This window comes from Aythya fuligula, chromosome 4 (assembly GCF_009819795.1).
Source record: "Aythya fuligula isolate bAytFul2 chromosome 4, bAytFul2.pri, whole genome shotgun sequence".
Classification (NCBI taxonomy): domain Eukaryota; kingdom Metazoa; phylum Chordata; class Aves; order Anseriformes; family Anatidae; genus Aythya; species Aythya fuligula.
In genome coordinates, this window is record NC_045562.1 from 21,074,085 (window position 1) to 21,087,488 (window position 13,404).

General features: G+C 38.5%; 1 protein-coding gene across 15 annotated transcripts in view; it reads right to left on the minus strand.

Annotated features, from left to right (window-relative positions):
• The window catches only part of TENM3 (teneurin transmembrane protein 3), a 416,659-nt gene that overhangs the window by 82,352 nt on the left and 320,903 nt on the right, over positions 1 to 13,404 (minus strand). For all 15 annotated transcript variants that reach the window (XM_032186162.1, XM_032186160.1, XM_032186159.1 and 12 more), the window contains 4 exons: positions 8,397 to 8,611; positions 1,890 to 2,100; positions 1,278 to 1,379; positions 922 to 1,116 (listed from right to left, as the gene is read on the minus strand). In XM_032186162.1, coding sequence (XP_032042053.1) covers positions 922 to 1,116; positions 1,278 to 1,379; positions 1,890 to 2,100; positions 8,397 to 8,611 — 723 coding nt within the window. The remainder of the gene's footprint in view (positions 1 to 921; positions 1,117 to 1,277; positions 1,380 to 1,889; positions 2,101 to 8,396; positions 8,612 to 13,404) is intronic.

Here is a 13,404-nt window from a genome sequence, read left to right on the forward strand (position 1 = left end):
TCGGGCTACTGATCTCTGTTTTGCCTAATCACAGCGTAACAACTGCCAGATTCCCTGCAACACTTGGTATCAACTGACCTGATCCACTGCTATGGAGTTTTGACAGCTCTACAGGACCCTCAATGTGTTTCAGAAATAAATGAGTTGCATACTCTCTATCCTTCTTAATTCACTTTAATGTGCTTTAGATGACGAGATTTAATTTAGCAATTTGACTCAATAAAATGTTACACTTGTAGGGTCAATGGTCTGAAAATTTAATTCCAGAGACTTAATTGCATTACTTTGTACGTGGAGATCAATAAAATCAATTTCATTGAGGAAGAAAATGGCACTTTTTACTCCCTAAAAAAATAGAATAGAAAATGAACTACATTTTGCAGCATACCAGAAAGAATATTATTATGCACATCTTTGGAATACAAAAATGATGTGTCGTTTTTCACAGTGATGCATTTGAATCAGCACTTTCCACAATGTGGTTGGTGGAAAAGATCACTAACAAAAGCAATACATTAATGATTTATTCTATACTGTGAAAATTCAGTAAGTATTCTTGAATTCCAACATCTATTTTTTGTGTGCTTTCTTCATACCCCCCAAAAAAAGTAAAAACTGGCAAAAAGATATCATTAGTGAGAACTTTCACATTTGATTACTTGAGGGTAAGTGAGGTATAATATTCTGTAGTGATACTAGTTCTTCCAAAACTTGATTTTTAGTATTCTAAACTGATTTTTGAAGAAATACCATGCGACAAACATATTTCAGTATGTGTAAGATTTAACTATAAACAGGCTTCTTTCTCCTCCTGGTATTAGTGCATATGATCTAGACCCGGCAAAATCAATAGTGCTGGATGAGCCAGCTGGAAACCTGACCAACAACAGCAGGTGCTGGGGTAAATATTTACTCGTTTACCTTCTTCACAGTTTTCTCCTTTATATCCGGAGTTGCAGGCACAAGAGCCCATGATGCAAATGCCTCGGCCCCCACACTGGGGATCAATGCACTGCGTTGCAGGCACGTCGCACTCGGTGCCCTTCCAGCCGCTGTAGCACAGGCAGCGTCCCTTGGAGTACTGCCCGTTGCCGCTGCACAGGACCGGGCAGGCTGCTGTGGAATAAAGCATGACGGAAAGATTCAAATCGAGTTTTTTCATCAACGCTTCATAAACAAGAACATCTATGAAGCCTGTCACATGCCAATTTCTTTCCTAATGTATTTGTTTTCATGCTTGCTTAGACTGACTTGGGGAGAGGATTGGACTGAGGTACCTCTTGAACAGTCGGGGCCCAGAAAGCCAGGAAAACAATGGCAGGATCCAGAAACGCACTCGCCGTTACCATGGCAATTCCGGGGGCATTCCACCACAGACTCTGCAGGAAAAAAAGCAGGATCACTCACCGGCCCCACCGCGCGACAGCGCCTTCCACGCGAACCGCTGCTGACTGACAGCATGCCCCGGTTCTCGGGGAAGGGTTAATGTCCGCTTTGTTTGAGGAGCATGCATAGCTGTTATTTTCTATAGCTGCTGCCTGTAATATCTCATGACTTTACATGCCAACAGGAAGGCTCCAATTATAATGGTACAAGAAGATGAGCTCTATACTCAAAATACAGCTCTGTGCTGCTTAACAAAGACTTGACAACGGTGTACTCCTTTCAAGCACTTCTTTATAAAAAGGTACATAGCTTGTGCCTTAGACCAATTAAATAATATATATATATATATATATTCTGCATCTGTTTCTGAGTAGCAAAAGAAATGCTATGAATTGAAAATCTGTAAAAAAAGATCACCGGACTACAAAAACTTATCTCTAGATTGCTAAAAACTTCACAACCAGAGCCCAGCTTTTGGTGAGAGCTTTGAAGATGATGCTTACCTATAATGATGGTATTGAAGGACACCTGCTCCGCATTTTTCCCATCATTATAAAAGGCCAGATGCCAGATGCCGGAATCCAAATACTGGATAAAACCCGCTTCGTGGAGACTGACAGACCTCGTCTGCCGACCCGCTCGCTCCGACTCGAGCAGGTTGCGCTGCTCCCGTGCGATCAGCCGGCTGCCGTCCAGGAGCTCCACAAAGTCATACTGCAGGGGGGAACAGAGGGGAGCTTGACATACAGCTGTGCTCATCCTTATAGCAAAGGCTTTTTCAGTGACATGAGTGCAGGCCAGTGAACCCATTTCACACACTGGGTGGAGGAAAACATCAGCTGAAATAAATCTGCAGTCACCACTGCCACCCGACCTACAGGTGAGCGCTGACTTTCCAAGCACGTTACATGTGCATGGATTAACAGTAATACCCACCACCAACCATCTGTTTGGCTTTTTATTTATTTCCATGTTGAGGATTAAATTGTCTGCTCAATCGCCATTTCAGACAGTTTGGAGTTCAGAAAGAAGAAGAGGAAGAGCTTTACTTCCACTCCCTCTAGCAGAAGCCCAAAATAGGAAAAGCATAAAGAATGACAACTACTGAAAATGACAAACTGACAAAAAATGGAGGTCCCTCAGGTCAACGTGTATGTCATTTTGCTGAAACATGAAGTTCAAGAGCATTACTGCTTGTGGTGGAGAGTCTCTGCTGGCCCTGCTGAGTCTGCTCACAGACTCACTTCAATACACGTTTATTGTACGCGGGGAAGTGTTACACATAAACCTTCAATCTTTGCAAGTATTTGAGAACTCTTTCAAATGGAATTACATCCAGGGCCGATTGAAGTAAAGGCCAGGATGTGAGAGCACTGATTCACCTGAGCTAGGATAACATCGGTTACCAGGACCAGAACATTGGTTTTATGCCCTGACTTGTGGCCTTCAGAAACTGTGCCTAGGACAAAAGAAAACACGATAGCCTTTGTCCCAGCATAGGGCTTAAGTCCCTGTTCTCTTCCTGAAATTGCAGGCTTGCAGGTCAAAATTCACTGGTATTGTAAGAATGTTCCTCCACAGTAATCAGATTTACCTTCCAACCATTCAGGATGTGAAAGAAATGCATAGTTACTGTGCCTCTATCAACACCTGAGACACCTTCCCAGCTATGTCTGAGCAAGCAGAACAGAACATAAATGCGATTAGTATGTGCAGGAGCCAGTACCTTGATGTGCCGTCACTTTGTACGTGCAGCACCACATGAAAATGAATGCAACTGTTTTGGGAGAGAGCGATTATTCAAAACCAGTCAACATTCTCATTTGTCAGAGAATTAAATATTTATATTATTATGCTTGAGAGAGAAAAACAATTTTGTATTTTTTTCCCTCCCACTAGACTCAAGAACACTTCTTCCTACTCATGCTGTTCACTAATATTTTTAAAAAGAGAAAGCCCAGGCAGTTCTGTGCTTCAACAAGTCATTTATGGACATTAGGAGTGACCTTGTAATTTGTACACTGCAGAGGGTCATTTTTATGTAGGACAATTTCAGCTAAAAAACATATTTCTGATACAGGAGCAAATGATTACACTACCTGATTGACCACAAAGAGTATATTAATGGCTGATGAGCACAGTACAATTAGTGATTTTGTATCTGTAACATAATAAGGGCAGATGTTGTTACCAGAGCACCATTTTAGACTACATTTTAAAAGCCGTACAGAGGGGAATTTACTGTTCAGTCTGTCCCCCAGCAAACAATAATTGATCTTAACCCTTTTAAAGGCCTTTTTTTTTTTTTTTTTTTAATGTAGGACAGAATAACAGAAACAGACTGGGAAAAACAATTATCTTCATAAGCAAAAAACATACTAATTTTATTTCCCTCCTATGATGCTAAATTAATTACCTTTATATTGAGTCTAAATGTGCTGATTTGCCCTAGTACTCCATTCAGTTTTGCTTTAAACCAAAGTCCTTTTTTTATTCTTAAAGTCTCTTTAAATAAACATATTGATTCTCTGGCTGCAATGAAACTGACATTTTTAGAAAGTGTCACAAAGACTTTCAGGCTTGCATTGATTGGGTTCTGAATGGACAGCCACTGTCAATTATTTCTGGTTGATTTATTTATGATTCCCCAGAAAGAGAGAACTATGCATCTCAGACTGGTCTGTGACACACACAGAGGCTGTGCTTGAGACTGATAATAGGTACCTAAGTAGAACAGAGAAACAAAACCAAAAACTTTGTCCTGATTACAATATATCGAAAATGTTTCCTACATGCTGTATTCATAATATTTTGTACTGTGGGAGAGAAGGAGAATTAATTTTGCTGCATTGTGTTATTACGTTGTGAAGAAATACTAACAAACTAATACGAATGGTTTCGATACAGCCCATCCTGTTCCAAGACAGGGCTGTGAACTTACTGAGATTTCTCCCAAGCTCATTTCTGGCATTCTTTCATTATGGCCATTACAGTGGTAGGATAATTAGCATCAGAAGGTCATGCAGCTATGGAACGAAAGACTCCAGTTTCGTTTTACTGTTTGGTTTAACTGGATACAACAAAGACATAGATAAACAGGTGAAGGGTTTGGGAAACAGAAGTGGAGGAAGTGGAAAATGTCACATGCAGGTTTTGCATATGGAGAGGAGGCAGATTCTCATCGAAGGACCTAAGCTTTAAGGAGGGAGCTAAGGAAGATGGTGGTGGTAACGCACGCAGGGTATCAAAGGCGTGTGAGCAAAGATATTGGACGGGGACAGCTGGTACAGAAACTTTATGAATGCTGGCAGGGTGCAGGTAGTAATCAGTTCTTTATTATTTGACACAAGATCTGAAAATTCAAACACTGACGTTTGAGAAACAGGCAGCAGTTGCTCATTTGCATAAATTTTGCTATTAGCACTTGTCACTCTGTGACTTGGAGATAAGAGTAGATAGCATTCAAGAGACACAAACATAATGTGATATATGTATGGGTGAGATCCTGCTCTACGAAGTCCTCATGAAACAACCCTAACTTTACACATCTAGAGAAGGGCTCTGAGCCAAGTTGTATCATTCTGGAATGAGATCAGGGAGCTACGGTAGACAGTTCTTAGGAAATTTCAGTTCTACGATTAAAAAAAACACCAAACAGCAAAAAACAAAAAACACAAAACAAACCCCATCAAAACGAACAAAAAACCCAGCAGACAGCATTAAGGCACTCAACAAAACCATGGCAGCTCGACATCAGCTGTGTTCTTTGCCATTCTGGCCTCCCCATCTCAAAAGGCTACAATAAAACTGGAGGAGTTCAGAAAAGGAAAAAGATGATCAAAGGACTGAAGCGGTTTTCATGCAAAGAATGATTGAACAGGCTGGAAAAAACACTAGTCCTTCAGGACACTAGAGATCTACAAATCATGGGTGAGATTGAGAAGAAATTATTGGGAAAATCTTCACTGTCTCTTCCAAAAGACTGCCAGCTGGGTGTCAAAGTAAAGCTACAACGAAGCAGTCTCAAAACACACTAAATATATCATGCGAGATGTATAGTTAAACTGTGAAACTTCTTGATGCAAATGTCACAGATGCTAAAAGCTTCCAGGGGTTCAAAGGTAACCAGGAAAAAAAAAAATCTTTCAAAGGTTATAAAATATAAAGACAGGACCTTTGACTCAGGAAGTCCTTCAGCCTTAAAATGCTGGAGGCCAGGAGTGTATTCTAGGAAGAATAACTACAAATCTGTCATGCTGCTATATTAATCTCTACAGATCTGCTAATGGCCAGTGTCAGAGACAGAATATTGAGTTAGATGGGCCTTTGATCAGACCCCGCATGGCCATCCGTGTGTTTTTCTAACATGCTCCTATGACCCTTGGAGCTTATATGAGTAAGCTGCCTCACCCAAAGAAAGGATGCCGCACAATTAGCTGGTAGTCTGCCACTGCTGGCTATGGCTGGCTCACAGCAAAGAACTCTGTCAACACAAGCTATGAGGGTTAGGGGAAATAAGAAAACAAAGAACAGATTCATGCTTGCAGCCCTCTCAGTGTTCCATTTCATTAGATGTCCTTTAGCCTTAATCCTTTATTTTTTATATGTAAGCTAATTTGGCAAAATATGTGTTTTACTCATAGAAGCTGCGTCTTCATCATGAAGACCCTGATGAGGACTTTGCTTTGTTGCAAAAAGGCTTAAACTGTTGAGAAACATTTCACTCAACTCTTTTTCCCCCACGTGCAGGTACGTGGCTATCTGCCCCCCTACCCCTCCTGCTCCAGCTGCTCATTATATACCTGTGTTTTCAGGAGATTACATAAAGATAGTTAATCTCTGGCATCTAAACCAGACATGACTGGAGTCAGGCCTTAAAAACATTCTAATAAACCCTGTACCCTAGGGAATCTTCAGCAGTCCTACAAGTTCACCAGGGCTGCTAAGTAAGCATGCCTAATTTGTCAAGGTATCAAGTGTCAGTCAAATGGTTTGTGAAAAATACTCTAATTTTATACCAGACAAAAATAGGACAAGAGAGCTTGACCTATATCCTGGGAACAATATATCCAAAAAGTCACAGAATCTACAGAAGATGTAGTAGCAGGATTTGTGCGTGTTTCTTTCTGTTTTATCATACTTAAACGTGGATAAGCACTTGCATAGCAGGAATCCAAAGGGAAAGGAGTCTGTGCAACATCGATGATGGGAAACAGATTTAGTTATCTTATTTTTCAGAGTTTTTGGATATAGGGCACCCCATCTCAATCTTTTGCCAGGATAAGGAATCAAGGAAGGATCATTTCTCACAGACATATCTACTTACATAACTTCTCATATAAATGCAAAGTCCAGATCAGCTTCTTCATTTTTATTCATTCTTGCCACACACGCATTTCCCTAGCTCCTGTTATTATTGTTATCACTGAGATGGCATTTGTATTCCAAACCCCTATGTCCATTGGCTGATAACTCTCTGAATCAATTTTCTTTGAGCTAGAATTTCTCATGCTTGTTGTCAGCCTAAGGGTGGGTGTTCAAATGTGAAGGTCTGAAGAAAATCCATGTAATAATTTTTTATGAGGACTAAATTTTTAAATAAACATAAGTGCATTTTCTGCATTCAATAACTTGTTTGTAGTTTAATGGAAACTAAACTAAAAACTCAAGCTAATGTAACATTTGGAGATTTTAGTTGCAAGAAAATCCTTTGCTGGCTCTTTCTACATAATTTGCGACAAAATTTCGTATGAGTATGAGACAGTACCTGCTAAAAAGGTGATATAATTAGGAATATTTCTATGCTCTAGGTCTTTTAAAATTTATGCCTAAAGAAATAACTTTCAGTAATATAACAACATATTAATCAAAATGAAAAAATAAGGATCAAAGAGAGAAATTGAAATTTGCAGTTTTTGAATTTGAAGTTGCAACTGTGTATTGGGTATAATTAGCCAAACTTCATTCCAACTATCCCATTAGGCTAGTATACTGAGAGCTGTGTTCATGGCAAATCTATACACTTAAAAAATCGGTAAGATATTGCGTAATTCTATAAATGGGGTAGAAGTGCACGAGCTCAACTCCCTTTTCAAGTGGAACAATGGTTCAGAGCCAGCACTTGGACTACCATCCAGCTGAAAGCAATCTGAACGTGGAGGATCTTAAATCTTAAAAATAAGATCCGAATACAATTGATTCCAAAATACCATTTCAGACAATGCTTCTCCCTTCCCCCTGCCAACCCTGCCAGAAGACTATTTATTCTTTTTTGCTTCAACACTTCTCTAACTATGGATAAACATTGGTTCTTTGTTACTAGGCAAGAGCATAATCACATGCAGTAAAGTCTCGCTAGAAACCTTTTGAGGAGTGAGCAGAGTAAATCCTTCTGGGACACTTATGAACAGTTTTAAGACAGTTCAGCTGTCTACTGAAAACTGACACTTTCACAACCCCAGTTCACTGTATCTTCATAAGCACATATTACATACTTTTCCTTTTATGTATTTATTTAGTGAACCACCAAACTGTAAATGCTGTAGTATTTGCTTGGAGCGCAAACTGAAGTTTCCTTAAAATATTCTTTTCTTTTTGCTTGGAAATTTGACAAATGCAACCTTTGCCATGCACACATGACCACATGTATGACCATAGGAAACTGCATTAGTTTGCTAATTTTTTTTAAGGATATGTCTATATCCTAGAGAAGAAAAAAAGTACATATAAATTCTGCATGAAACAATCCCATATGTAAAGCATCATCACTGCACACAGCATTCATGCAGCTTGTAAATAAGAACCTTTCGCCCACCCCCATTATACACTTTAGATCCCACCACTTACGGGATTATGTATGTTTTGGACATCACATGAGATCAATAAAGTATAAAGATTAAAAATCAGCAAAATGGAAAAGCATGTTATCCCGAGGAATAAAAAAAGATACAAAAGATACAGACTATCAGTTTTCAATAATGTACCATACTTTTAATGAAAGCAGTTCTCACCTGAGTATGTGAAGGTGGTAAGCCTTTTCGGCCGTATACTCCGATCAATGCATCTTTCTGAAGGGATATATTGAATTTTAGAAATTGTGGCTGATCAATGAAGAGTTGTGATCTCCAGAAAATCCCAGGGGGTACTTCTTGTATTGCTCTTCGGCCTATATCAAGTTCTCCAGAATCTATAGTGTTGTTTTCTTGTGCAAATCCCCCTAATTTTCCTGACAGGTTAGAATAATAAGAGAGAAAAAATTAGTATTCTTTTTCTGTTCTCAATCACCCTTCATGTGAACTGTCAAATATTTAGAACCACCTCATAAAATGCTACTTGACAATCTTTCTCAATGTAAGGTCCCAGGGAGTTCACTGATTGAGAACTAACAAAGCAAAGACAACACAAGTATCTATCAAGTAAAAATACTGCAACTTCCCTGAGCACCGGCACTACAGAAACTGCTTTGGGATCTACACTAAACAATTCATTTTTGTCAAGTGTTTCAAAAGACAGTGTTTGCCAGCATAAAGACTTATTCTAAAAAAGTATAAGGAAAAAGGGAAACGCAGCAGACAGATTTTAAGATAAACAGATAAACCTAACCAGTCAAGAGAACTAATACACACAGTCTTCTCTAAATCAAATATTCTAGCATGTATATACAATCCTAGCAATGCCTACAGATCTGGTTCTCTATTTTAGGCTTCTTTTTTTCTCTCCAAAAGGAAGGCAATGTTTCTTCCTTTGTTGTGCCTACATCCTGATGCCTTCACTCCCCATAAAGCCTAGGTCCTCTGTGCTCCCTGGCCTCAGCCCCAAGCTTGTTACCACCTTCTTGACCATGCTGTCTCCTGACTAAAATGTGTAGTAACATGTCAAAGTCTGGTACTTCCACTGTCTTCCATATTACAAGTAAGTATTTACCCTGAAGGCCAATTACTAGGAATAAGAACATAGTCCTGAAGGGTATTAATGATTTTGCTTTAAGAAGCATTAATGAAACTATCAGTTAGCCTTAGAAGCCAAGAGATGATGCTCTGGAAACACCCAGAAGTAGAGAGGAAGATGCTAACATGCGATTTTGAATGCTAACACTGAAAAACTGGATTACCAGTTGTGGCTTTAAAAAGAACGTCACAAAATTCACATATCCACTACAAACACTTTTTATTTGAGTGGATAAGTTGCAAGCAAGAAAGACTGTATTTACAGTACAGCTCGGGTGCAGAACAATATCATCTGATCTGCAATAGTCTGTGACCTGCCAGTGAAGCGCTGTCAAGTAAATGGATGGGGCAGAACTGTTACAGACCAAGCTGATAACTCTGCAAGGCACCGGGCTGCATGCTAGGGATAGCACAGGTCTGTGACAGCACTGAGATCTCCACATTGTCCCTGGCTGCACTGCACAGGCATACTTTAAAATCCGGCAAAGATTATAAGCCTGTCTTGTTCACTAGCAAACAAATTGAGGCTTAGCTGTAGGAACATCTTCCATCTGCTAGACTTAAAGGAAAAGAACTAGTAAGACTTACACACTAAGAAAGTGGCTTGAATGAACTGCCACCATCCAGGTTTAAGACTTGGGATGGCTTAGTAAAGCTTGCATCAAGCTTGTCTGTGGCTGAAGGCTCAGACCTGATGCCCAGGCTCAATATCCACGTTGTGTGGCTGCACACAAGTGCTCTCTCAACCTGGTGCCAGGGTCAAGGCCTACTTTGACCCAACAGCAGCAGCGCTGTCAAATCTAGGCTAAGACAAAAAGATTTGCCTAAGATCTTGCCTATCAACACCTGCCAGCTCTGGACTATGCAAGCAATGCCACATTTAGTCAGCTGGCTCATCAAGGTGAGCCTTGTGTGAAGCAACATAAAGGAGAATGGAAGTGTAGTCACAACCCTGTAGTCAGCTGTGTTTTTTTACCAATTCACTTCCTTTCTTCAGCAGGCAGTCTATTATAAGGACTGAACTAAACCCATCTGAATGTGATAAGCATGTTCAAGAGATGCTGGCTTGTTTGCGTACGAGTGTTGTAAAGAAGTGACAACGCTCTGTTGCTGCCCTGTCGTCTATGTTCAAATTCTACATTATTCATCATTTGAGTGAACAAACTGACACAACCTTTTTGCAAACATTTAGACTTGGAAAAAAAAATGATTAAAATCTGAAATGCCAGGTGAGGTCACAGATTGATCCTCACCACTTTTTGTGCATCCCAGATGAGGAGAGGCTGCTTTTGAATTAAGCAGCTACAGAAGCACTACTGAGAAGCCTTGAGTGGGGGCTCCTATCATCGTCAGGGATACGCCGCAACACTGCTGCAGTCACTGCAAATGTCTCACTTACAGGATCATCATATTGATCAGCGTTCTGCTTTCAAGAGACAGTGAAATATCTGATCTTGGAAGAAACATTTTTTTACTCTTTTCAGGATGACGTTGATGCTTTTCTAACTTTGGAGTTAACCTTTTGTGATATTTATACATTACGCTAGAAGATAGATCTCGATTTACTATTTCAGTTCATTTAAAGGTATGTTTCTTACAACTTCAAATTGAAGCGTGTTTTGTTGTATAAATTCAAGAACTGATGGCTGGTAATCACTAAACAATAAATATTTGTTTGCAGTATTGATCTACAACTTCCCCTATTTGTATATTTGAAATGAAAAACAGTGACCTCTTTATACCCGTAAGAAAAGATGAACTAGATAGCTTGAACAGGTGCTCTTTTTCAAACAAATATTTTGCCCAACATGTCAGAAATGGCTATTACTGGACTTCAGCAATTATCCTTAGCAGGTAATGATCTTACAGGCTCCCATTTTCTTCATCAAAAATGGTACTTTTACTCTGTAGCCACATGCCCCTTTAATGCCAAACTACCTCTCTCAAAGTCATCACTAGCTTTTTGTCCTCCTAAGAACAGGGTACTAACTATTCTTTTTCCCTCCTGGGGAAAGAGGAATAAGAAAATGTTAGTAGTTTCATCATTTTCTTTTCACATTCTAAAATGGTACCAGTTCTTACACAGAGCTTTAAGTCCAAAGCTTTAAATCCAAATATGAAATGTCACATTCATTCACACAATTCCATAATGACAAAATAGTCCAAAGATGAAACCTATTTTTAAAACAGCTATCCTCCTGAATATTTTCCCTTTCATTTTACTTCTCTACCACAAAAAAAAATATTCTTTTCCAGCCCCTCATGAAAAGAAAATAAAAATACCAAAAGAATTTATAGGTAAATAATATTTATATCATAATTTGTACTAGAAGTACTATTATTTAATCTACAATATACATTATTTTGCTGTATCACATACTATACATCATTATATTGAGTATTCATGAGATAAACAATCCAATGCATTGCAGTTAATTAATAGATAAAATATTTGTTATATTTCTTATTTGAAAATTCTGTTTTGACTGTCTGAGGTTAGAGTGGACAAAATCCTGAGCTGAACAAATATTTAAAGCAATAAGCAAAATTCAGTTATTGTAAAAGAAGAATAGTTCACAAAATCATGAAAATTACATGAAGCCAAACTCCCTCTCCTTATCTGCAAACATTCTAGGGATTCATACACAAGATATTCTGTAAAGAATTGCGTATCCATTACAGAATGAAAATGAATGCACAACCAAAACACAAAAAAGCTGAACAATAATAGCTGTATAGTGTCACATATAATATCATTTTCCATCCTTCATAGGCAGCACTAATTAAAATATTAGGTTGCAAAGCTGGATTTACAGACAATCAATAGCATATTCACCCATTCCGTTGAATAACCTTGTATTCAGATCTTTTTTTGTGAGACATCACTATATATCCTTCTGCAACAACTATTTCAACAAACAAAATCAAAATACTCCTTAAATACATACTTTTTATAGAAAAAAATCAATATAGCATCTAATTAAGAAGTTACTATACATTCAATTAACATGATACACTGTAAACAAAACAAAAAAGTGCAAGGCATATCAGTTACATTTCAGTCAGTATACTCTCAAAACCTGCATTTAAGTCACCCAGAAGAAATGCCTTTTTTCCCATTCCCTTTTTTCTCCCTTGCATTTAAAAACATCAACAACAATGACAACAAAAAACATGTTCAATTAAGCATAAATTAATAAAGGGTATTTCTGAACTGCACATTGATTTATACAACATAAAATAAATACAGCAACATATGAGGTGTGAGTAACTATTAGAGCACTATGGTTAAACAAATTTTCAGCTCTGTGTTTTTTAACCTTTCTTTTCTATTGCCTAGCTATAAAAACAAATGAAGCACTGATACACTTCAAATAAGTGGTGGATGTGATCAAGCATGGCTTACAAAGTATTTTGGAAAACCTAAACTGAACTGCCCTACAAAATTCATCATCTCTAGGCAAAATACATATTCTTATGCTACCTTATGCAGCCGTGAATCATGCCTGTCTAGATAAGCAGGTGATAGGTTGCCAGCAGCTTACTCTTCATACAGAGAAAAGCATTGGGAGAGAAAGAAAGGGAAAAAAAAAAAAAAAAAACACTAAAAAAACAACTAACAAACAAAATCTTTGGAAAAGGCTTGTTCAGAGATTCAAGCTTCATTTAACAAATGATTTGCATCTAAGGATGATTTAACATGCTTTTACTGTCAGTTTATGACTAGCTATTTCTAGGTAAACCACAGCTGAATTTTCTTCAAGGGTTGTAAGAATGCGTTTTAAAGTTTAAGCTTTACTAATTCATCACACAAAGTATCTGTACTTGTGAATGGCAAATGGCTATCTAGGATCTAAGCCACCCATTTAAGGGCTATGATTTTCTGACCAAAACTGGCTCAGGACTATTCAAAACTTACGTGAGGGAGACTCAAGAAAAATTAATGGCCCCCGTAACAATGAAAACTTCTCCCGTCTGAATTGGAGTATCGAATATTACTGGGGGCTGAAGAGTTGGGGAGTACTGAAAGCTGTATGGCTGCCGAGGTATCAAAATCAAGGCCTTATTGATT